We start from the raw sequence: 24945 nt of genomic DNA, 5'->3' as shown, positions 1-24945 counted from the left end.
TCATGACCTCAAGGTTCGTGGGTTCGAGCCCCGCATCGGGCTCTGTGCCGACAGCTCGGAGCCTGGAGCCTGCTTCGGATTCTGTGTCTCCCTCTCTCTCTGCCCCTCCCCCACTCATGCTCTGTCTCTCTCGCTCTCAAAAATAAATAAAACATTAACAAGGAAAAAAAGAATAAGCTGCTCCCCCATGCCACCCCCTCCTGAGTACACACATCATAAGGCAAGAAGCCTGAAGTGATCTCCCCAGGCCTCCCTCCCTGCCTTAGTCTGTCGCTACCTGGCAGGTCACCCCGGGCTCCTCGTCACATGTCAGACCCCCCCGTCCTTGCCATGGCCTGTAGGGCCCCTGCCCACCTGTTTCATCTCATCTCCTGCACTTGACCCCATCCCATCCCCTCCAGCTTGGCCAGCCCTTGCTCTCTGACGGGCTGAACTGGTTTCCTGAGATGGCCCCGCGGTTCCCTCTGCCTGCACTGTGGCCTCTGGGCTATCTCCTCCTGTCATTCCAGGCAGGATTTCAGTGTCCCCTCATAGGAGCCTTCCTGAGCTCGCTTTCTAGCATCGTCCCACTCACTGGCCAACCACCTTGTTGACCTCTAATCCGAGTACTGTCACTGCTTGGAATGTTCTTGTTCCTTTAGTTTCTTGTGTTGCTATTTACCACCTGAGGCTCTGGACGCCTGGACGTGAACGCTAGGGGAGCAGGAACCGTTCATTCCCGTATCCTTCGGGCTCACAGTAACGCCTGGAACATAGTAGGGGCTTCGGGAACGTGCGCTGTGCGGAGCTCAGCGATCACGTAGTGAGCGCTGCGTCATTCGGAGACATTGCCAGCTTCTGCGCAGTCTTGACCCCAGCGAGAGGCTCAGCCCTCCTGTCTGTGGGGCAGTAACCCGGCTGCTCATGAGGGTGGGAGGACCAAGCAGGTGGCGATGAGGCCCATGAATATTCCCTCCTCCCCTCTGTAAGAACCCGACTGCCTTTAGAGTGGGACTGACCTGGTGCCAGTCTTGGCTATCACTTTCGAGCTCTGTGACCCCGAGTAAGTGACTGTACTTCTCTGAGCCTCCATTTCCTCATCTCGAAAACGGGGACCAGAGTCCCCGGCCCAGGGGTGGCTTTGCCGCAGGTCCAAGACCCGTGCCCTGCCACTCTCCAGAACTGCTGCTTGCCTGTGTTCTGTGTGCGCCACGGTGCCCAGCTCACCCCCTCCCGGCCGCACCTGGGCCCCCCACCCGGCCCCCGCCCCACACAGTCCCTCCTATCACTTTTCATTCTTGTAAATTGACGTCAGTGCTGCTGAATCATGAAGCTGAGGTTTGAGAGAGACACAGAATCTGCACCGCCAGGGAAGCCACATGGCACACACATTGCTTCTCTATTGCCACCTCCCCCACCCCACCCCCACCCCCAGCCCTTTTCCTCTGCAGCCGTGCTGTGTGCACAAGATCACAGCCACAAGGGGCGGAGTGCAGCTCCCGGGGGCTTTGGGGTCACTTCAGGTCACTGTACGTATGTTAGCGTAGCTTCTTTAAAAAATGACTCACAAAGAGAAGGGGCCCCCTCTGGGGAATGTGATCAGAGGGGCTTTTATTCTTAGCCGTTCTGTTCCAGGTTTTATAAGGGGAATGGGTTTGTGTTGGGAGGATGCAATTTAAAAAAAAAAATTTTTTTCTGGGAAGCTGAAAAAGCCCTGAAACTATTGTGAACTCGTTTCTCTTTAGATGAGGACCTGTTTCCCTGTCTGTCACATGGGGATGTTAACAGGACCTAAGTCACAAGGCCAAATCACAAGGCTGGGGGTCGTGTTTGCGCGTAGATGCGAGGGGCCTCGAATGGCACCTGCACGCTTACCGCCATAGATAAATATTAGGCCCTCGCGGGCAGGCTGTGTTGCCTGCTGATATCCAGCCTCCCAGCCGGTACCCAGTCTGAAGCGCGGGCCTCGCCACCAATCATGTGCCCTGCTTTGCCCCTCTTGAGCCTCAGTTTTCCTCTCTGTAAAATGGGAGAGAGGTGTCTAACTCACAGACCAGCGGTGAGGATTCAACAAGCTAGCACAGGACCCCGCCTACAGCAAGTGCTCCCTGAGCGTCTGTGGTATACCCCAGCATCGCCTTCTTGGATTTCTCCAGGAACTGCCCGAGCTGGGCGGGCGACCGGGAAAGTCACAAGGGGATCCACGCAGCCATGAAGGAAGGGCAGGGAGGTGGTGAAGAGAAAAGCAGTCTCTCCTTGGAGGCACAGAGCCGAGACCCCTCCCTCCCGCCCCACCTTATTGTAAGGAGGCAATTGCCAAGGCTCTCTCAGATCCTAAATCTCTCCAGGCCACCCTTAACCTTGAGGGCTGGAACCTGTTTCATCCCCAAGACAGGCCTGGGCTGTTCCAGTTCTCCAGCAAGTTAGTTTTATGTTGCACTTTCAAGTCTGAAAGGTATTATTAAATATTAGGACACTCCATCATAAGCACGTCCAAGGCTGCAGAGGGCCGGTCTAACTTCTAAAAATGAAGCGCGACACGTCCGTGAGGTTGCTGAACCCTAAACCCAAAAGTGACTCGGTTCACCAGGTGGGGCCGCCCAGTTGCCAGCATGGCTTATCCATCAGGCCACCCACCAACCCACCAACACAGGAGTAGCCGTAAAGCCCGTGTCACGGGCACTTCCTGGCCGGGCGGGCCAGCCCCGCAGCGTCCCGGAGCGCTCGTTCCCTCCCCCAGCTCCTGAACGCCTCACCTGTGTCCGCGATGCACCTAGGCACCTGCTGCTGAGGGCTACCTCCTCCAGCAAACCCATTTTAGAGGTAAGACACTGAGGCCCTGAGAGGCCAAGGGAATTGCCCAAAGCCGCGAGCAGGGCCCTCCTGCCACCACAGACCACAAAGCAGTTTTCTGGCTCCAGGTTGGGTGTTCACCGAAAAAGTACACGAGACAGAAGGGGATGGGAAGAAGGAAGTCAGGCCCAGTCCTGTATCCCCCACCCCACCTAAAATGCCCCCCCCCCACCGCCGCCGCCGAGGCTGAGTCTCAGAATGTGCCCCTCCTCTTCCAAAAACTCATCAAGCCCCCACCCCCCCGCCACCTTCCTGGAAGTCTTTGTGGTCACAGAATGAAAGAAGTTTCCTCTCTGTCATCCATTTCAGACAGATTCTGGGTGGACAGCCACAAGACGCCCAGGTGTCTTCTCTGACACGGGAACGGCCACAGGCACATTCACCCCCTGCCTTGCTTTTCTCCTCTGGAAAAATAAGAAGAGTCTTGCTTCATAGGCTCGTCTGACTGAGGCATGGAAAACCCAGAATAGGGCAAGGCACACGTTAAGGGCTCAAACACGGAGCTGCCATTTTACCCCACACGAAACACCAACGCTGGACCGGCTGCTCCTCTCCCCCTGAGGGCTGGAACCATGCAGGTCCCCCGGCCACAGAGCACAGGTCACACTCCACCTCCAGCCAGACCCATCAGTCTTAGGACCACTCTGCCGTGGACCCGTTCAGAACCCCGGGGATATCCTGGGAGCAAAGCACACGCTCTAGAAACCTTTTTTCTTTTAAAAAAAAACTTTCATAATAAAGTTTATTACCTAAACTGGCTGTAAAAAATATAAAATAGGATTCTGCACAGCAGAAAAATAAAGCCAGAGACCCTCCCCCAACCCCTGGTTTGTGCAAAGATACTAGGTATATGTAAACATGAAGAGGTAGGAGGTACAAATTCAGGTCCTGGCCCCATACACAGTTAAGCTGGTACAACAACCAGGGAGATCCAGAGGGAGCACCGGGGGGGTGGGGGGTGCGCCCCCGCCCCCAAGACATGGGGAGGGGTCTGCGGCCTCGTCTCCAGCGGAGAGGGGGAGGCGCCTCGCCCCCACACCCGCTCCCTCCAACCCAGGTGGGGAGGGCACCCACGTGGTTCCAGGGAAATAATAATTAATAATACAAAATAATAACAAGGCGTTCGAGTTAATGCTGCGTGCGAGGCCGGTCAGATCTGGAAGGGGAAGGAGCTCAAGTAGTCGCGGAGGACGGGGTTGAGGGGGATGCGCGCCAGGTTCTCGCGGCCCACGGTGGCCACGATGCGCTGGCGACACAGCTCCTGCAGCGGCCGCACGCGGCGCTGGCGCAGCGGGGCCCCGAGCATGCGGCGCGGCGCCGCCACGTAGTGCTCCAGCAGCTCGAAGAGGCAGTCGAAGCTCTCGCGGCTGCCGTCCAGGTGGAAGCGGCCGGCCTGGAAGTGCACGCGGATGCTCGTGGGGCCCGAGGCCATCTTCACGCTGAGGGCGAAGAAGCAGTTCCGCTGGCGGCTGTCGCGCACCAGGAAGGTGCCCACGGGCTCGGCGCGCAGCCGCTCGTGCGCCCCGTGCACGCTCAGGGGCCCCCAGTAGAAGCCGCAGGCGTCGAGCAGCGCGCTGGCTCGGGTGATGCGCCGGTACTCGGCGTGAGAGCGGAACGTGCGGAAGTGAGTGTCGCCGGGGGCCGGGGCCGGGGCCGCCGGGCAGGGCCGCGGGCGCGCGGGGACCGCGGGCGCCGCCGAGGGCGAGGGCGGGGACGAGGACGAGGAAGGCTCTGGCCGCCGTCGGGACTCTGCTGCCGTGGAGATTGCATTGTCGGCTGCCACCTGGTTGTGTGCTACCATCCTACACGCGGGGCCGGCCGGAGGGGTGGGCCATAGCGTCCGGGGGTGCGCTGGGGGAGACACGGGCGGTGAGCCGAGAGTCGGGGCGGGCCCGTCCGAAAGGGCCGAGGGGCGCAGGAGCGAGTCGGCGCGGCCCCCGGGAGCCTCAGGGGGCTCAGCTAGCAAACGGGCCTCCCCGTCCGCGGAGCTCCTCCAGGCGGTTGGGGGCCCGGCAGGGGCGGAGTCCGGCCGCCAGGTCGCTCAGAGTTTGGGTGAGAGAGGGGGGCGTGAAGAGAGGTGCGGGGAGCAACCTGCCCCGACTGCGGCCACCCGGCCCTCGGCTCGCCGCCTCGCGGCCGCCGCCTGCTGGCCAGGCCGGGGACTGGCGCCTCGTCCGGGCGGTTTGGACCAAGGCAGAGAAGCTGCGCTGCGGGAACCCCGCGCGCGGGGGGCTGCTAGGGTGGGGCCGGCGGGGGCCAGGGGCGTGGCGGCCGCGACCCCATCATGCGGCCCCCGAGGCCGGCCTGACACCGGGCCGTCCTTTCCTGTCCTGTCTTCCCCTCTCCCTCCCGCTTCCTTGCCCAGTGCCCGGCTCACCTGGCGGCGGGGCGCGGGGCGCCGCGGGCGGGGCGGCGGGGGGCTCCGGGGCGGCTCTCGCGCATGCTCCGGGGCCGGGAGCCGTGCAGCTGCCACGGCCGCAGCTCGCTCTGCTCCGCGCCCGCCCCTGCACCAGTCTTTTATTTTAAACTGGGTAGGAGGTGGGGCCCGCTGGCGGCGGCTCCGCCCCCTAAGGCTGCAGGCCCCGCCCTTCCGCGCCACTTTCGGTTTCTTTTTCGGCGGTGGAGCGAGGCGCGGGCCACGCGAGTTCGACCTTTCGCACGCCATCAGGGACCCTCCGCGGGGAGGCACCCCCCTCCCCTGACCCAGCCTCACACCCATCCTAGGACCCCTCCATCAAGGGCTCTGGACCCCCTGCCATTCCGATGCCGCCTTTGCACCTGGAGCCCCTACTTTTGCCCCCACTACTGCCCTAGGGCGCAGATTTCTGCAGCCAAGCCCTTTTAGTATATACACTGGACTGGCTCCGACACACCCCTCTCCCCTCCCCCCACTAGGTATCTCGGCACCCGTCTCCGGTAGATCTCTGTCCTCCACTCCCCTGTAGCCAGGCCCCACCTCCCGATTCTGGGGTCCCACCTGCAGATCCGGCCCCGGACCCCTTGGGGCTGCTCCCGCCGTCCCCCTGCCGCCCGCAGCCCCAAACCCTCGGGCGGCTGTCCCCCCGCACCCCTCCCAGCCCGTCACTGGCCCTGGTCTTGGCTTGGGCTTCCCAGGAAGCGGCGGCCTGACCACAGGCTTCAGAGGAACCCTTCGGAAGCGCGAGAAAGGCGCCTCGACTGCGGATCCGAGTTCCTCGGAAACCGGGCGGGGCCGTTAAGGGCAGCTTTGGCTCCGCTTCCCCGCCAGGGGACAGCTGGAGAAACTGAGGCCCCGCGGAGGGGTTGTGATCTGCAGCGACTGGCAGATGAGGGGTGGGGTTCTGGATGAGCATGCCCTCCTCTCTTATTTTGGGGAGAGAAACAGCTGGGCACCTTCAGACGCACTTTGGAGCCGGATGAAAAGATGGTTCATTGATGTGATGATTCCAAAAACCTACCTTGAGTTTTCCTGGCCTGCCCTCCTCTCCCCCAACTACTACCTTACAGAGTCCTCTCCCGCTACTCGGTCAAGCATCTGCCGCCACTGCCGCCACCCCGCACTCATACCTCTGGTTTGGGATCATGGGGGCTTGATGGTGCCAGCTATACTTTGTACATCCGTGTGCGTGATCCGGTGACTTTGTCTGTCGTGGAGAAGCACGGAGTACGTGCCTGGTTGGTACGTGTATTTTTGAAGGCAAGAAAGAACTAATGAGGGTCGGGGCTAGTGCGTCGTTAGTCCCAGACTCTTCAGGGGTTACGCAGAAGACTGACCTGGCTGGGGGCTTGGCGAGTGGCCTCCCGCTGGCACATACTGCCCTCTACAGGCCGTTCTCAGACTGCAGCCCAGCCCTCTCGTCTCCTTGAAGCCCTAATGGGTTCTAGGTCCTCCCGCCCATCCCCTTGGTGCTCTCCTTCCCTGGCCCCAGGCTGCCCACGTTTCCTCTTAAACACAAGGGGATGGCCCAGAACCAGCCTTGCTTAGGACCCCATCAGCTCCCGGAATTCATGTTGGCAGGAGCTGGTATTGGTCACTAACGTAGTTGTCCCGTGTTGTGAGTGTGTATATACATATGTGTGTGTGTGTGCATGCGTTAGTGTGCAAGGAGGTGGGAGACAAGGTGTGGAGACGTGCATGTGCCAGTGGTCAGGTGCTGTGGTCATTCCAGAGCACCTACCTGCTGGTGCTGTGTCCTGTGGTGGGGGGTGGAAAAAAAAAAAAAGGTAGTGGCTAAAAGTCTGACTTTGGACCCAGACTACATGGATTCCAGTTCACCTGTACCACTTTCCAGCCTTGTGATTCTGAGCGTGTAATTAATGGTTTCTCCATGCGTGAAACAGAAACAAAAATAGTACCTCCTTCCTAGCAGCAGGGATTATAGGGATTATGGGTCAAGCACTCAGAGCCATCCCTCGTAATGATAAGCATTCAGCAGGTGTTCGGTCTTGCTCTGTTCCTCTGAGGGTGCCTGCGGGCAGCGTGTTAGATCCTGTAGCCACGTGGCTTCATGCCGTGTCCGTTTCAATTTTTTTTTAATGTTTATTTAATTTTGAGAGTGAGAGACTGAGCGCAGGTGGCCGAGGAGCAGAGGGAGAGGGAGACACAGAATCCGAAGCAGGCTCCAGGGTCTGAGCTGTCAGCACAGAGCCCGATGCGGGGCTCGAACCCACGGACCGCGAGATCATGACCTGAGCCAAAGTTGGACACTTAACCGACTGAGCCACCCAGGCGCCCCTTTTTAATATTTATTTTTGAAAGAGAGAGCGTGTGCACGTGCACATGCATGAGTGGGGGAGGGGCAGAGAGAGGGAGACACAGAACCCGAAGCAGGCTCCAGGCTCCGAGCTGTCAGCACAGAGCCCCACGCGGGGCCTGAACTCACGAACCATGAGATTATGACCTGAGCTGAAGTCACTTAACCGACTGAGCCACCCAAGCACCCCATCTCTGTGTCCACTTTAGAAGCCCTAACCCAAGGGCCACAGGCCAGAGAAGGCATGGGCGAAGCAGAAGGAAGAGAGTTTTGTGGGGATAAACCAGGGCTCTGGATGCTGGCAGTGAGAAAGGGTAGCACTTCCCTCTCACCTGAACTGGGGGCGGTGGTCTGGGCCCAGAGAATGCCAGGCTGGGCTGGCTCCTGTATGATCTGTCTTCCTGCCAACAGTCTCCTCAGCAGGCCTCTGGGCAGAGGGAAATCTATAAATAGCTGATGGTCCGTATGCCCCCTTAACCCCCACTGGCAGCTTCGATGGCTCTATGGGAGAGCCACCCCTTTCCTTGGGGTCTGGGACCCCCTTCTCACAGCCCCGTCTTGTTGTCACACTCCCACCCATGCCTGTGAAGGAAGCCCCCCTCCTCCATCCCATTGACTCATACCTGTGACGTATTGGCCTGAGGTGACTGTGTGCCACATGCTTTACAGTCCTTAGATCATTGGATTGGCGTAACAATCTAATCTGCCCATTTTGCAGACAGAGAAACTGAGGCTCAGAAGGGGAATCGCTTGCCTTGGGGCACACAGCTCAGAAGGGGCAGAGCTGCAGGATATATCAGACCCCCCAAAGCTTTCACCCGTGTCCACCGTGCTGTGAGCTCCCTCCCCCAGTTCCTCCTGGTGATCTCAAATCCTGGTCTGCCTGCTAGAAAAACAGTAGATGCCAGAGAAATCAGAGATTCATCTGTATCCTGAGCCTGCCTGGGGAGGAGTGGGGACGGTTCTGCCAGCTTCCCTCTCACTTCGGAGCTTGAGGAGGCCCCAGGTGTCAGCGTCTAGGCCTCCACCTCGCCCTCTGTGGCTCTGAATTCATCCTTGAGCGCCAATTTCTTGCCCGTACAGTGGGCTCGGCCCCATCCTCCACCCTGACCAGATCCTGTTTGTGAAAGCCGTGGTGACTCAGGCTCAAATCACTGAGCACACGGCCAGGACACTTACCACCAACAGGACAGCCACTCTAGCTTTGGTTTCATTTTCTGAAGCCCTGACTTCAAAATGAAACCAAATCCAGATACCAAAAGGGAAAAAGAAATCGGTTGACTGACAGGCATCTGCCTTCTTGGCATTTCTCCCCGGAGGACTGGCCCCAGGCTCGCAGGAAGCTGGGCAGCGCGGGAGCCCCGAGGAGCTCAGGCTCCACGTCAAGACAGGGCTGCGTTCCGATCCCACGCCTGCTGCTTCCCAGCTGTGTGACCTTAGGCAAGCAGCTTGCCTTCTCTGGGCCTTGTCTGCCCCGTCTGCGAAACAGTCCCTGAAAGTTCTGCCCCTGGCAGAGCAGCAATGCACACCGAGCCCAAAGCAGAGCGCCCGGCAGAGAAGGTGCTTGGCACAAGCGACTTCTTGTCACAGGGCAGTTGGGACAGCCGTCTGTCCACAGCTTGCTGCGCGGCAGCCTGACATGTGGGGCCCCAGCCGGCAGCAGTGGGGAATCAAAATCCTGGCCCACAGGGCTCAGTGTTTCAGCTTCTCTTTCCAGCTTTGGCCAAGTTCTACCAGGAAAAGCTGTCCCTGGCTAGGGCATGCGATCCTGAAGTTGTCCTCTGCCCCGGTGTTCCTCCATCCCGCCTGCCTCCAACCTGTGGCGGCAGCCCGGGTTCCCATGGGAGGCAATGCCTCTGGGGAGCCCCGAGCAGTGGGGCTTATATCGTGGAGATGGCTAACCATCAGCCTGGGTTTAAACCTGTCACTTAATGAGCACGGGACCTGGGGCAAGCTTCTTGGTTTCTCTGTGCCTCAATTTGCCTATCTGCAGGATGGGGGTAAGAGCGCATCTATTTCCCTCCTTCGGTATTCATTCAGCAGGTTAGTTGTCGAGTGCCCGCTGTCTGCCAGGTACTGGGAACTCAGGGGTCTTCAGGCAGACAGACAGGAGGCAGGGAATTCACATAAGCATTTCACGCTGTGCTAAGTGCCACGGGGGAAATAAACGTGGGGACAGGGAGCGACGAGAGGTATGCAGGTTTGGGGCAAGAGTGAGATTGGGCAGAGAAAGCCTTTTGGATGGTGACGGAGTTGAGGTCTTTCTAAAAGTGGGCTGAAGGTGACTCCAGGCACAGAGATCAAGCAGTTCATGCAAAGGCCCTGCAGTGGGAATGATAGGCGTGTGTGAGGACCCGAGAGAGGGCGTAGTGTTGGTGTAGACAGCAAGGGGGGTGAGCGCAGGGGTTCACCTGTGCTTTAGCACAGGGGTTGGCAGGGGTCCAGTCCGTCCGGCGGGTCCCGGCTAGGAGGTGGGAAGGGCTTGGATTTCACCCTGACGGCTGGAGCCAGTCCTTGAGGCCCAGGAAATACTGTAGGATTGGATGTGGAAAGAACCCTCTGGCTTTTGACCTTCCAGACAGCTGGGTCTTTAGCCACAATAACCTGCACTAGAGGCCTTGGGACATACCTCACAACTGTCCCTGACCCGCCAGGGTGTCACCACCCTAGTTCCCCCAAGTGGGTGCAAAACCAGTACCAAGGGACAGCCGGGGGACATTGTAAGAGAGAACACTGCTTGGGGAGTCCAAGGCCTGAGTCCTGGGGGTCAGCCCTCACTTCCCGGGAGACCTTGGGAGAGGAATCACAGTTTACCGGGCCCCCAACTCTGGGCCGGGTGACAACTTTTTGGCATATTGTCTTACTTGCTCTTTCCCACGGTCTTATGAGGTGGCAGTAATTAGGTGCCCTCATTTACCAGAGGAGAAGAGCGCTACTCAGCGAGCTGGTGGAACGTGAACAGGAGTTTCGGAGAGGCTGAGCCCCACCTGAGGCCTCTGTCTGGAGAGGCCCCTGCTTCGCTGTGGGGCGTGGAACCTGGTCCCAGCCGGTCCCGACAGCGGGAATGATCGCGGCTTCCAGGGAACGCGTGCGCCCCTCGGGACCCTCGAGTCCAAGGAGAAGGCTCTCCTCTACAGCAGAGGAGGCCGACAGGCCAGGAGGGGTAGCACGAGCTGGTGACTGGACTCCAAAGTGACAACAGGAGGGCTCCTCCCTGGTCCTGGGGAGACTTGACGAGAACCTTCCAGCGGTCTCTTTATCCCCCTGCGACAGGTGGGGAAAGAGGTAGGTCAGAGATGAAGTGTAGGCAGAAAGTAGGGGCTATTGTATTAATAACTCCGAAATAGGAGGGGCAGGAAAGAGGATATCTGAGCGCGTTGGTCACGGAGCCCAGACATACCTGGTTCCAGGCCCAGCTCCCCCAGGCCACCCCCAGTAAGTGTGATGGCTTCGGGCAAATGGACTTAATCCAGAGGCCCCAAGAACCCTCACGAACTCCAAGCATGGCGGGCCTGGCAGTTCCGTTTGGCAGTGGACAGAGGGCAAAAGAGAACGTGTAAAAGCTGTGAAACCAGACACGGAAACACACACAGCCGGCCGGGACATCGGGAGTCGGGGCCAAGGGTGACTCCTCACCTCACCCCGCTGCTCACTGTGAGAAAGCTACTGCCAACGGCAGGTACCGTGGCTTGAATTGGGCCCCGTTCTCAGGTTCGGGAGGTATCTCGTCTCCGGAGGCTCGACAGTGGCCCGTGACCTGGGAGGCCCAGTGCCCGCTGGCACAGAAGAGGCACCCGGCCAGGCCGGCAGGGCCCCGAGCGGGCTCTGGGACGAGGTGATCCTGGACCCGAGTTTGAAAGACCAGGGAGGACGTGGCCAAGGGACAAGAAGGGAGTGTCCTTCTGGAGGCGCACGGCACAGGCAGAGGCCTGGAGACAAAACTCTGAGGACCCGAGTGGCAGGTGGCAGGAGATGAGGCTAAGCAGGAAGGGTTTATAGGCAGAGGCTTGGCTGGGAGAAGGCCGTGTGCTGTCCTTGGCCTTTCCCTGCCCTGCGATGGTGAGTGCCTCTGGGGAGAGCCTTCTGGGCCACCTTGGCTGGACCACCAAGCCCAGAAACGTGGGCCGGAGAGCAGTCAGTTTATAATCATGGGTTCTCTGTGCTCAGTTTATAATCGCCGCACCTGTACCCTCTCCCTTCAAGGTCAGCAAAGCTTTGCCGAGCACCTGCTGGATGCTTCGCCGATGCTCATTTCGTTTTTCTCCTCGACTTACTCTTCCGTTTCCTTGGATAGAATAATTAAAGCACTTTCCCTCCCTGGACGTAACCCCAGGCACCGGCTTGGTCTCTGCACTTTCACATCTTTCTGTGGGCACTTATGTCGTGCTTCCCCTCCACCCCCTGCCCCATAAAAACAGTGTTGTTTTTTGTAGGCTGCTTTGTTCTGTAAATGATAGATCTTTCCCCATCTTGTTCTTTTCACCCAATGACATCTGCCGGCCATCCGAATAGAGAGATCAACCCCCATTCTTTTTTTTTTAACATTTAAAAAACGAAGTTTATTTTGAGAGAGAGAGAGAGAGAGGGCACGCACAAGCTGGGGAGGGGCAGAGAGAAGGAGAGACAGAATCCCGACGCGGGGCTCGAACTCACAAACTATGAGATCATGACGTGAGCCAGAGCCGGATGCTCGACCGACTGAGCCACCCAGGCGCCCCGTGAGTTATTGCCAGTTTTTGGCTCTCACAAACCAGTGTGACCCTGGACCTCCCTGGGCCTCCTCTCGGCACACGTGAGCCAGAGCCGGATGCTCGACCGACCGAGCCACCCAGGCGCCCCGTGAGTTATTGCCAGTTTTTGGCTCTCACAAACCAGTGTGACCCTGGACCTCCCTGGGCCTCCTCTCGGCACACGTGTGAGAAACACCTTGCGCGCTTCAAATGTTAATAGACGCCGCCTGGTTTGTCTGCCAGTGTGCGTGACCACCATCATGCCCTCAGCGGCCACAGCCAACCGTCTCTGCTTCCCTTACCCTCACCAGCACTGGTTATTACCCAACCTTTGCCATTTTTGCCCGTGCAGTGGGCACACAGGTGGCGTCTCGCTGTTGCCTTAATGCCTGCTCCTTTTCTTAACCGAGTCAACGTATGTGCACTGAGCTCCTGATAGGCCCCCGGGCTAGGTGCTGGGGATACAGCAGTCAAGAGCAGGGGGCCCCTTGGACCTTCTCGCAAAGCACGAGAGGCAAATAAGGCTCAGAGAGGTTAAGAGCCAGGCCCAGGGTCGTCCAGCGAGGGAGCGAGGGAGCTGGGAATTGAATCGGGGTCTGTACGGCTACAGAGTTTCAGTATTTTTCCTCCTGAATTGTACTCAGACGGGGCGTCTCAACCCAGGATGTGCCCCAGGACTGCTGGGTCCCCCGAGCGACCCCCGGGGCCCCTTAGGAATGGCAGCCCCACCACAGGCGAGGCTGTGTCCCGGCATTTCTCAGGCTACCCCACACCCCCAATATCCCACCCAAATGAAATCTCTCAACCGGAAAGGCAAGATATGTTGCCTTCAGAATCTGCATAACCTTCCCAGTGGCTGAACAAAGCGGCTGTTTCTGTTTCCTGAATTTGGGTTTCCAGCAGACCTGCCCCCGAACTGTTGCCTCCCCACCTGAAACCAAGCAAGTAAAAGAATGAGCCTGTGGTTTGCTGTTTTTCCTCTTGTCATCGGTGTCTGCGCGAGAGGGGGGCCGTGTGCCTGTGAGTGCCTGCCGGCATGTGAAGAGGGGTGTGTGTGTGTGTGTGTGTGTGTGTGTGTGTGTGTGCGCGCACGCTGAGGAGTTCACATGTAAACCTAACTCTCTCCGTGTCTGAGTGGGCTCGAAGGGCGAGTCCTTTGTCTATGTGACTGGTCATCTCTGTGTGTGTGTGTGCTTGTGAAACTTTTTTCTGAGTGTTGGAAACATGGGAACATGTGACCCAGTCTGTCGGCTTCCCACTTTCTCTTATTACAGAGATTGTGTCTCCACAATAGATCTCCTGCCTTCAGTGATCATATCATAAAAGGACACTGCCCAGGGAATAGGGAGGTCCTTTGGTGAGTGGGACTTAAAGTCCCTGACCTCTGTCTCCACCTGCTCCCTTAAAGTGTGCTCCCCAGAAGGGCTCCCCAAACTCTTCTGCCCTGAGGTGTCCGTGACTATCATGGCATCATGTGGCCTTACATTTTTTAATAGGAAACCAGGTGGTTTGGGGCAAAACATAAACGTCTGATCTCACACCTGCCTTCCTGCAGACCTTATCAAACCATTTTACCTCTGAGTCTCAGCTTCTTCATCTATAACATGGGAGCGGTAATGTCTCCTGCCTTAGGTGTGTGGATTCAGTGGAAACATTTATGTCAAAGCGTCTGGCACCTCATAGGTGCTCAGTAAATGGTAATTTCCCCAGCCCGCCTGGGCCCTCCCCACATCCTCTCATAGGTACGTGGTCCCAACCTGGAACATCTCCCTGCTGTGGGGAGGACAGGGGCCCAGGAAGTACACACTGTGTACCTGACCCTGTACTGGATGCTTGTATTGCACTATCTCAGGGAACATCCCCACCCCCTCCAGGTAACTCCTCGGGAGATGAGACCAGGGCACAGAGAGGGAAAATGACTCTCTAAAGCCGCACAGCAGAGATCTGAGGGGGGACCTTCCGGGTCCTGCCACTGTCCCGCAAAAGTCAGCCTTGCTGTAATTGACATACAGTGTGATGGCACTTTACCGCTGAAAGGCCCCCTCCTGGTTCCTTTCCGTCTACGGCAGACCCCCCGAGCACTTCCACGCCTGACCCGTCTCCACAGGTTCCCCTCGGTTCCGTTAGCCCAGATGCCCACTGAAACACAAAGGGGAATCCCAAGCATCCATGTGCCCAGCACTGTGCTGGGTACTTTCCCAGGCAGTGACGGGGCTGCTGGACTGTGAGGGGAGAAATGATTACCCAGTTAGATGTGGAGCGGGGGTGGTCTCGGAGGAACTTGGGTCTGACCCTAAGCCACTTGTGGTAATTTACATGGGGCCCTAACCATTCCCACCATCTGGTACTTTGCACATAGTAGGCACTCAAGGAGCCTTTGCAAAAATAATAAGGCAGACAAAGTACCAGGCTCCTTGAGTGCCTACTATGTGCAAAGTGTGAGGCCTGCGTGCCCCTTCACACCCTCGACACCTCCAGAGAAGGAGACTGATTCCAGATGGCTGTTCCCTCTGTGCCGGCTCTTCTGTTCCCTGTAGCTCTGTCTCCACACGGCAGCGAGCACGGGACCCTGTTAAGACCCTCCTGTGACTTGAACGGCCAGGCTCCCGGTGCAAACCCCCGCAGGACCTGGCCCCCGCCTGGCACTGCCCCACCACCACACACTCTTCCTTTGGCCCAGAATGTTCTGGACGGGGCCCTGTGTGTCCTCTGTGTTCCCGGAGCCCAGCACAGCCCCAGAACGTACCTGGGCCCTTAGCTAAGTTGTGGAGCGTCACCAGCAGGGAAGCGGGAGCCAGGGTTCAAACTCGGGGTGCTCTGGACTTCGAAATGCACATTCCCGACCCCTCCCCTCGCCTGTCTCCTGCCACTCTTGTGTGCTGGCTACGGCACGTGGGTCACATGAACATGTGGGCCTGTGGGCATCCCGGGTGTGTGTGCACCGAGGTGGGAGGTACAGAGCCGAGGAGGGCTCCGCCCGTCTGCTTCCCAGCTTCTTGGGGTGTCCAGCCCGCCTTAGTTTCTGCTCCTGTGCTCGCGTTGGTTCGCACACTTCCGCGAGGTCCCGGCGCGAGCCACGCCCCTGCTCCTTACACAGCCTCTTCCTGCTTTGAGCTTCCAAGCCAGGCCCCCCAACCACGTGCCCCCTCTCGTGAAACCAAGACGCCAACTCCAGGAATGGTCATCCAGTGTACAAGCTTTAATCAACGTTGCATAGAAATCACTGTAATAATGCGTTCCTGCAAAAAGTTTGACTTCCTTCTAGTGCGCGATGGCATTTCTCATTTGGGTGCAGCCGATGCAGGAACAAGCCATGGGGTGCTGTCTCAGTTGTATTTCCGCCCTGAGGGATGGGAAGGGGAGAGGACCTTTAACTGGGAATGCGTCGCTGCCTCCTTTGGGTTTTGGACTGCTCATCAGCAACTAAATACGGGGGATGTGGGTGGAGCTTAGACTGTCAACCTCCTCTTGCCTTCTGTGAATCCGTCCATTTGTCCCACTTATCACCCAACCATCCATGAATTCACCCAGTCCCTTATTACCCAACGTCCTTTCACTAAACCGGATCCAGGCTACCCATTCAGTCTGCCCGTCCAAACGTCTTCCTTCCACGGTGCAGTCAGGCTTCCAGTTGACCAGTCAGTTCATCTACCCTTTTATCCATCCACTCATCTGCTCATCTACCCACCTAGCCCATCATCAACGAATTCAACTTTCTTTCTGCAGGTGTCAAACTACGCCCAACCCATGCACCATCCATTCACCAGTCATGGGGGTTGGGGGACGGGGATGCAGTCTATCCCTCGCTCCCTCCGTCCACTCAGCCACCTAACCTTGGTCACCCAACCCTCTATGGACCAACCTTCTAATGAGTGGTTTACCCAGCCAGCCTCACATCCACCCATCTAGCTAACCCACAATCTGGCCACCCTGCGCATCATCCCGCTCTATCTGAAGAGCTAGTCCATCAGTGCGTCACCTATACAACCGCCCTAGTCTCCTCGCCTTGGCCACCCTTGCCTGTGGTTCCTCTGTGCTCTGGCTTAGAGGCTGCAGCCTTTACCTCGCTCCCCCTTAGGTCCAGCTGGGCTGCTCTCCCTCGTCTGGGGTCGGGGAGGGGGGAGGGGAGGGTCCTGTGGCCCTTCCCCACCTGCTTGAAAGGTACCTGAGTTCCGCCTCTTTGTTTTATACACCTGCTGGCTCCTCTTGGCCGCCTTCCTCTTTTTCACCTTTCCTCCCGAATTCTTTCTGTTCTTGGGGTAGCTGCAGGAACGAGTGGTGGGTCGCGGGGGGCAGTGGTGGGAGCGCATGCTGTGTTTTTGGTGCCTCGGCGGTGGGCTGGGGTCTGGACTCTGGCTCTGGTGGCCGGTTGGGCTGTGGCCGGAGCTTCGGCTCCGGCTCCGGCTCCGGCCGCAGCACTGGCTGCAGGTGTGGCTTTGGGGCCGAGAGTTGCTGTGGGGCTGGGTGTGGGTGATGGGAAGGCTCTGCGTCTTGGTGTCCATGGGAGGCCACGCTTGGAGGGGCAGAGGCCTCCTCCTTCTCCTCTCGCAGCACGCCCGGCTTTACAGAGGCCCCGGCAGCCCCTGCTTATATAATTGGGGCTGATTGTGATGCCACAGGCCACCGGGGTGTGACAGATGTGGCCAGGCTGGGACAAAGCCCCTGCCCCTTGCCTTCACCCCGGGGGGGGGGCCGCTTTCAGGGGCGCCCTGGGAGAGTCCCATCTGTTGGCTAAAAGTAGGGACCCTTGGGGCGCCTAGGTGGCTCAGTCGGTTAAGCGTCCGACTCTTGGTTTCGGCTCAGGTCATGATTTCACAGTCCGTGGGGTCGAGCCCCACATCGGGCTCTGCGCTGACAGCACGGAGCCTGCTTGGGATTCTCTCCCTCCCTCTCTGCCCCTCCCCCACTCGCGCTGTCTCCGTCTCTCTCAAAAATAAACAAAACTTCAAAAAAAAGGCGGTAGGGACCCTGGGGTCAGGTGGAGCTGGGTCCATATCCCTGATCTGCTGCTTGCTTTCCTCTGGCTTTTGTAGAACGGGGGCAATAAGAATACCGATCTCCCAGGACATCAGATGAATTAGAGAATCTACGTCCAGGGGTTGGCTCCGGGCCAGCCCCCAGAAGGACCTCCATACCCGCTGTCTGAGCATCCCCAGTGCGCTTCCGTATTCCCCCCACGCAGCGTGGAAGTCAGGAGCACCTCTCTGACCCTGGTGCAGTTGGCTGGCCTCGTGGGCAGCCCGTCGGGTGGATGACTGGTGTACAGCCAGACGGGTGGGTGGGCAGACGTCGAGTCGACTGGATGGCTTACCGCACGGCGGTTAAGAGTACCGGACGGACTGATGGGTGGTCTGCCTGGTGAGCTCACCTCCCCAGCCATGTTTCAAGCTGGGGGATTTAGAACCTGGTTCTAACGCCGGTTTGGGCTTATGTCCGATCTTGGGTAGCGTGTTTTGGTTTTCAAGGCTCGGTTTCCTCATCTAACAAAGGGATGTCTTTCCTTCCTTCGCCGCATTCTTGTGAGCCTGACTGCGTGGTCGCCTTGAGAGCCTGCCTCTCTCCTGACTCCCTGCTCCTCACCCTGCTCCCCTCCTTGATGGTGGAACCCCGCCATCCAGTTGGAATCACCACCCTGGCCCGGCTCAGACCTCCCAGCTCCTAGAGCAGAAAGCCGGTGCCTGCGTTTGCACACAGCCCCGTCGGAGCTCGCTCGTCCATTTGGTGCTCCGTCCGCAGCCGCCTACCTCCCCCCACACCTTGGCCAATGCCCGTGGGCTTTGCTCTTGGCCGCTCAGCCTGTAGCTCCCATTTCCTGCTGCCACGCCACACCCTCTGTCCTCCCCGCCCCCAGCAGCCCCCCCAGCCAACCCCCGCTTCTCTCTGTTGGTCATGCACAGCTTTGCCTCTTGTTGTGAGGCTTTGCTACCACCTGCTTTTGTCGCAGGTTATTACTAAGCATGTCCCGTCAGTCGTGGCGAAAGCCGCTCTCGTCTACTGAGCGCTTCCTGTGTGGCTGGCCTCCGGGCCCCACGTTTTCTGTAGGCAGCCCTGCCCTCCAGCCTCCCAGGGACGCTGTGCGGTAGACTGAATGGTGCCCCCCCCCCCCACAAAGATATGTCTACGTCCTAACCCCTGGAACCTGTCGTGGATCTTTGCAGATGTAAGTAAATTAAGGATCTTGAGGGCATCCTGGATTATCCAGGTGGGCCCCAAATCCAGTGACAAGTGTCGTTATGACAGAGACGAGACACAGGGAGAAAAACCAGGTGGGGGCAGAGCCCATGAGGGTACTTGACCACAAGCCAAGGAAGTCCTGGGGCCCCTGTGTGCCGGACGAGGCAGGAAGGATCCTCCCCTAGGACCTCCGGAGGGGGTGTGACCTTGTTGACACCTTAATTTCATGCCTCTGGCCTCCAGACTATGAGAGAATAAATCTCCATTGTCTTAAGCCACCAAATCCGTAATAATTTATTATAGCAGCCCTAAGAAACTAATGCACCCTGGAAGGTGGGTGTCTCATTATTATATTTAACAAAGGGGAAACTGGCTCAGAGAGGTTGAGAGACCAGCCCAGAGTCCCACAGTTCGTCAGTGGCCGAGCCAGGATTCCAGTCCAGGTCTGGCCCCTTCTAGTCCTGCCTTTCAGTCACGGAGGGCCCGCGTGGCCCTCTCTGTCCTGGTGGCTCTGTTTGTGTGAGCTCAGTGGGGCTAGTTGGGTTCTCAATGCTGGGCCACTCTGTCAAGACTGGCTGTGGGTCTCTGGACTGTCTCCCCCATCCTCCCCTCTCCCCACTCTCCTCCCCCCTTCCCTCCCCCCCCAACCCCCCTCCACTGCTGACTCCCCACTTCCCGGCCCTCCAGTACCTAGTGAGATAGAGTCTGTGTTTTATTCAACTCAGGGCCCATCAAGCCTGGCATGGTGCCTGGTATGCAGCAGGGGCTCGACGGGGATGTTTGCGGGCAGATGACTGGGCAGGCGGACCTATGGGGCGTGGACAGAGGGACGGAACCGGCTCACTGAGTTCCTTGGTCGGGGCATGGAGTTGGGGGCCCTGGACAGCGGGGTCTCTTCCTCCTGACATCACATGCCCTCTGCCTGCTCCGGGCCTCAGTGGTGGCCTCCCCTTTGAGTAAGTCAGGGCCTCTCCTTGCACTGAGAATCTTCTGGAAATACTGTCCACCTCGCACTCCCGTCTCCAGCAGCCCCCACCAGGATCCTTCTCAGGCCCAGGAGCCTGGTGCTCGGGGGACCGAGGGAAGGGGGTGAGACCTCACTGGTTATTCCTTTTGGCAAGAGCAGGGTTAAGAGAGCCAGGGCAAGAGTGGCAACAGACGCGTTCCAATGCTTCTTGAAGGCCAGAGTAAGGGCCTGGGTCTGCGTCTGGATCTGGCACCTTCTCTGGGCTCCCACTGCCCATTGCTGTGATGGGAGCATTGGCAGCTGGACCCCTTGATGAAGGCAGACGTGAGCCTTTGGCGGCGGGGAGCACAGGTGGTCACCCTGACTTCAGCAGCGTCAGTGGCTGAGGACTGGAGGCCCCTCCATGTGCTCTGACCCCAGAACCGGGGCCAGGGCGGTCAGAGACAGCCGCCGTGACCCCAGCGACATTTCCGACAGACCTGGCCAGCTTCCAGTCCTGGCTACCACTTTTCCTACCCGCCGAGGCAGGGGAGGGTGGTTGAGAAGCCACGGGGGCGTGGGCCTCCTGAGAACTTCCAGCTGGACACCAGGAACAGGGGTCCCTGACCCCTGCTCTTTCCCGTCCCTACGCACACACGGGCACATGCTCGCACATGCACACGCTCGCACACACACACACGCAGCACTGCAGGCGTGGGGTTGGAGAGACCAGAGAGGCGAAGTCCTTGGGAGACTTTTTATTGACTCTTTTCAGAAAGTTCTTCTCGCCGGAACAGTGGTGGGAATCTCTTCCTGGGCCACCGTTGTGGGTCAGGAGTGCATCTGCTTGGGCTCGGGGCTCTGCTGGGCCGCAGGCTCTTCTTCCGCACCCTCCTTCTCCTGCCGCTCGGCCTCTATCAGCAGCAGCTTGCCCTGCACTGGGAGCTCCTCCTCGTCCTCCTCCTCTTCCTCCTCCTCGTCCTCCTCCTCCTCTCCCCCCTCTTCTCCCTCCCCCTCGGACGACAAGGAGAAGTTATCCTGACTCACGCAGGCCATGAGCTTCTTCATGGGGGATTCGTAGCCCCGGCCGTGGCCAGTGCTGAGCTTGGCACAGCGGGAACCCATTGCCCGCGTTGGCTGCCTCTCCAGACCAGGAGGGAAGGCCACTGGAGATGGGGGGAGTGGAGGGGCTGTGAGGACAGTAGGCAGGGCGCTGACATCACAAAGGGGCCCCTGGAGCCCCGCCCCCTGCCCTCGGACACCCGAGTCTGGGCTGACACCTGTCTCAGACCTCAGCCACCAGCAGCCCCCTCGAGGTTCCACCACCTACAGGCCAGGACGGAGTCAGAGTTCCAGGCCGGCCACCTTGCCTCATTTGTGCTGGCAAAAGTCCCCCTTTTAGCTGACAGTTGGGGATAGAATTTCCAGAAGCAGGAGAACACATAGGCTCCTCCCCACATTCCAGAAATACCCAGCCCCAGAGAGCCGTTGACATTATGTGAGGATGGGTTAGAATACTGGTTACTTTGGGGGGCAGTTGGCTTGAGGGAGGAGAGAGGCTGGAAATGTCTGGTTCCTTGACCTGGCGGTGGAGGCGGGGGGGGGGGGGCGGCGGCGGGGAGAGCTGCACAGGTGTACTTATAACTTGTGCCCTGTGTATAAGCTGTACTTCTGGAAGACTAGAAGTTTTCCTGTTTGTGGTCCCAAGTCTTTGTACACGTGCCCATAGCACACGATTTCAGCACAGGGTGCATGGGAGGGGGGTGAGGAGTCATTTCTGAGCTCTTGCCTTTTTCTGCTCCGGAGGGAGCATGGCCCTGACGACAGGGATTTAAAATTTGTGGTAATGTCCAAAGAGTTCGAGGGGCGCCTGGGCGGCTCAGTCGGTGAAGCATCCGACTTTGGCTCAGGTCACAATCGCATGGTCAGTGAGTTCAAGCCCCTCCCCTGCACATGCTCTGTCTCTCTCACAAAATTAAAAAATATTTCTAGTGGCCCCCAAGGCCTCCCTCAGTCCAGCGCCTCTTGCTGGAGCATGCCAGACCTGCTTCCCATTCCCCAGCCACCCAGCACACCCTTGCCCACTCTGGGTAACGGGAGGATACCGTTTATTTTGTTCACTTTTTTTTATCTGTGCCTGAGGGAGACTGGACAGCAAATTTATTATCTCAAGCTTTATTTGACAGATGACTTTGGTGCATTTCAGTCAAGATGTTGTGGGCTGGCAAGGAGCATCCAACGTCAGGGGATTGCTTTGGTCTCACCGGGTGGTTCTTTGGCGGGTGACTTTTCCTTGATTTCCATCCAGGGGTGTGATGGACCCCGGAAGGTTTAGTGTCGCCTCTGGCACCTCCTTGTCCTGACCCTTCTGTGGCCTTTTGGAAAAGAGTCCTGGTTACAGGGCTCTGGGGACAGGACTCGGGTGTCACGGGGTGGGGTCCCAGGGCCACCCTGGGCGGGTCAGGAGTGGGGCTGGGGGGGGGGGTGCCTCCCGGGGGTGGGGTTCCCGTGCCAGCCTGGGCGCATCAGGGGCGGAGACTGGCCGCACCTCCGGTTCTGGACCTGCAGGCACCTCTCTGGCTCCTTCTCCTCCGGCAGGAGCATCTCCGCCTCCTGCGGGCCCTGTACCGCCGCCTTTGGGAAGAGCGCCTGTGTCTGCAGCAGCAGTCTTTGTGGGTCCTCTGGTCCACCTGGATGTCCTCTGCGTTCACGGCCTGCTCCTGCTCCTTGTCCTGGCACTCATGCTGGCCGTGCTCCCGCCCCTGCTGTGGGTGTTCGCTCGGACTCTTCCTGCAGCATCGGACCATGGTCCCGGGGCAGGTGCCTTAGGCTGAGGGCACGGCTGGCCTTGGGGGTAGGGGAGGAGGGTTGAGGCCTGCCCGCCTGCTCTTGCCGTCAATGTTGGTCTGGTCTGCTGGCCGCTCTTTGCGGGCTTATATATAAAGGGGCCCCCCACTGGGACTCGGGGGCCCCACCCTACCATTGTTCCCACGCTGGCCAGTCCCTTCACAGCCGGCAGGGCCACCCCCTTGCCTTGCCTAAAAAATGTGTGTGGGTCCCTCAGGCCACAGGGACAGTGCTAACATTTGGTACAAATCCATCTCAGCCGGTGTCATTCTCACGCACTCGTTCCTGAAGCTTCCTCCCCACCCTGGGGCTGTGCCGCCACCTGGGGTTTTGGATGGGTTGTTACTGCATTCATTTACTTTCCAATTCCTGCTTCCCATGAAGAGGTGATGTGGCTTGCTCTAGGTCACTCTGCAAATACGGGGCAAGGCTGGGCATCAGTCTGTGCCCTTGGCCTTCCGCCCCCTTCCCACCCCAGGCGGTGCTCCCCTCCAGCCCGGGTGGTGCTCCCCTCCACCTGTGCCATCTTCCTTTCTCCTGGGCCTCACTGTCCTTTGGATCCCAGTAAAATCCAGAATGTGGGAGCAACTGTCCGACCTCTAACCCTGTGGACGTCACCTTAGGTGCAGGGGGACTTTCTGGCTGGGTCCCGCGTGGGAATGCAGGTGGCTTCTAGGAGCTGCGAAAGATGAGGGAACTGGTTCTTCTCCCCTGGAGCCTCCAGAAAACCCAATTCAAGATAATAAATTTGCGTTTTAAGTAATGAAGTTTGTGGGGATTTGTTAACAGCGGCTATTTAGGAAACCAGTACACAGGGCTTGATCCCACCCTAGTATTCATATGCTGTTTAGTGCCGCCCTAAGTGTAAATGCCCCGGGATGTGAGGGGGTGTTCTGCGTCCAGCCGTCCTGCCATCCTGCCCGTATACAGTCAGATACGCGGGGTCAGGCAAGCGGGTTCGGTCCCATTCTGTGTCCTTACCTGAAAAGACCGGGTCATTTATGCCCATCTTGCAGTGTGAGCCCCAGACGTGATGAATGTATGGCACTCAATAAAGGGAAGTCACGGCCACGACATTTCTGCGGTCACTTTCTCCCCGAGCTCCCTGCGACTGACGAAATGCCCTGGGCTTTGCCGGGATCTGACTGAGCCAAGCAGACTCAGAGTCTCCCAACCCATCGTGAACAATGTCCACATCTCACTGGGGTTTTAAGCCCCCGGTGCATCATGTGGGTTGAGGGGCCAAGAGGAGACGGGCAAGTTTTCTGGTGCCCTGAACTAGGGAGACATTCAGTGAGTGCTGTCTCGGCAGCATTGTTGTCAAACAGAAGACACCTGGGCACTTGGGGTGTAGTGAAACCTTGAGCAGGAGCTGCATTTCCCCGGCTCTCTGGGGGCGGGGCAGGGAGCAAGTCCAGAGCCAGGGAGAAGCCCTCCGACGCCAGCAGGACCCGCCCCCGCCCCCGTCCCCATCCCCGGTGGGACTCACAAAGGGCCGGCCGGCGCGGGAGCAGATTTTGGTGGTGACCGGGGCCGAACAGAGAGCTTGGAGCCAGATCCAGTGACCGCCGCTCGTGTCCCCTCTTCCCGGCATCCCCTCCCCACCCCGAACCCCCGTCAAGACAGAGAGACGAGGGCGCGATTCTTTTTTTTTCAACATTTATTGACAGGTGGCATTGTTCGTTAGCAGGCTCCTGTTCAGGTCATGGTGTTGGTGGCATGTTCAGAGGCGGCAGGTCGGTCTTGACTGGCTGGTAGAATTTCGGGCAGGAGTGGTGGACCGGTACCCCGTGCGTGGATCATCTTCTCCTGCACCTCCCCACCCTGTAGCGGCGGGAACACACTGCGGAGGGAACCGGAGAGGGGGAGTTTCAGCGGGGCCGGGGGATCCCCGGCCCGGCCCCACCGCACCCCCCACCCCGCCCCGGGGCGCGCCCCTTCACCTCTCTTCCTCGGCCTCCTACAACATCGCCTCCTTCGTCTGCGGCATCGGCGTCTGCGGCGACGGCACCTGCTCCTGCTGTGGCTGCGGCAGCATCTGTATCTGGCCATGGCTCTAGATGGATCCGGCCGGGATGCTCAGAGCAGGGGGTCTATCTTGGTCGAGCCAGCCAACCTGTGAGCAGGTGGAACTTGGTGGGCTGTGAGCCGGGGGCCCGGCTTGTGGGCCTCTTATAGACACAGGGGGGCACCCTGGGCATTGTGAGGGCACAGAGGCCTTGACCTCACAGACCCTGCCAGAGCTGTCCTGATCGCGTCCATATATGGGCGTGTGGGAGGCCCTTGGTGAGGGCAGGGTGGGGCCTGGCCCGGCCGGGTGCACGGGGTCACCCCCCCCCCCCAACCCCAGGTCACCGGCGAGGGGAGACAAGAGGACTTCTCTGTCAGGGGCACTCAGTCAGTCAGTCAACAACCAAAAAAATTATTGGACACCTAGTATGTGCTCGATTCTGGGCTAGGCCCTGGCATACCGCGATAAATAAGGCAGACGTGTTGCTGCCTAATCGACTTTATCCTCTAACTGGGAAACCTGGAGGAACCGCACGGAATAATTAAGATTGTGGAAAATGCTGAGAAGGGAAACCCGAGGTTTTTTTTACAAGGGTATAGGTTGGGGGGAAGCCGACCTCAGGGAGGTGATAGGAAACCTGCCCAGGGGTTTGCTGGTAAAGTGAATTGCTGA

The 24945-nt window shown here is 58.8% G+C and overlaps 3 protein-coding genes and 2 long non-coding RNA genes across 5 annotated transcripts; all 5 read right to left on the bottom strand.

Annotated features, from left to right (window-relative positions):
- Positions 1-3573: 3573 nt before the first annotated feature.
- SOCS1 (suppressor of cytokine signaling 1) lies at positions 3574-6963 on the bottom strand. The gene is made up of 2 exons (XM_042922053.1): positions 6379-6963; positions 3574-4683 (listed from the first exon to the last, which is right to left on the bottom strand). The coding sequence occupies exon 2, from the start codon at positions 4631-4633 to the stop codon at positions 3983-3985; it is 651 nt and encodes a 216-aa protein (XP_042777987.1). The 5' UTR covers positions 4634-4683; positions 6379-6963; the 3' UTR covers positions 3574-3982.
- Positions 6964-15473: 8510 nt separating this feature from the next.
- Positions 15474-16874, bottom strand: TNP2 (transition protein 2). The gene is made up of 2 exons (XM_042922055.1): positions 16461-16874; positions 15474-15638 (listed from the first exon to the last, which is right to left on the bottom strand). Exons 1-2 carry the CDS (start codon positions 16795-16797, stop codon positions 15622-15624), a joined length of 354 nt encoding a protein of 117 aa, XP_042777989.1. The 5' UTR covers positions 16798-16874; the 3' UTR covers positions 15474-15621.
- Positions 16875-20158: 3284 nt separating this feature from the next.
- Positions 20159-20890, bottom strand: PRM3 (protamine 3). The gene is made up of 2 exons (XM_042922054.1): positions 20746-20890; positions 20159-20581 (listed from the first exon to the last, which is right to left on the bottom strand). Exons 1-2 carry the CDS (start codon positions 20873-20875, stop codon positions 20247-20249), a joined length of 465 nt encoding a protein of 154 aa, XP_042777988.1. The 5' UTR covers positions 20876-20890; the 3' UTR covers positions 20159-20246.
- Positions 20891-22224: 1334 nt separating this feature from the next.
- On the bottom strand, positions 22225-23549 carry LOC122209837. Its single transcript, XR_006197773.1, has 3 exons — positions 23244-23549; positions 22780-22980; positions 22225-22673 (listed from the first exon to the last, which is right to left on the bottom strand). It is a non-coding gene; the product is annotated as an uncharacterized LOC122209837 (long non-coding RNA).
- A 424-nt stretch (positions 23550-23973) lies between these two features.
- LOC122209836 lies at positions 23974-24705 on the bottom strand. The gene is made up of 2 exons (XR_006197772.1): positions 24206-24705; positions 23974-24105 (listed from the first exon to the last, which is right to left on the bottom strand). It is a non-coding gene; the product is annotated as an uncharacterized LOC122209836 (long non-coding RNA).
- Between the last annotated feature and the right edge of the window lie 240 nt (positions 24706-24945).

Source organism: Panthera leo, chromosome E3, assembly GCF_018350215.1.
Source record: "Panthera leo isolate Ple1 chromosome E3, P.leo_Ple1_pat1.1, whole genome shotgun sequence".
NCBI classification, from domain to species: Eukaryota; Metazoa; Chordata; class Mammalia; order Carnivora; family Felidae; genus Panthera; species Panthera leo.
This window is presented reverse-complemented; position numbering and strand designations above follow the sequence as displayed.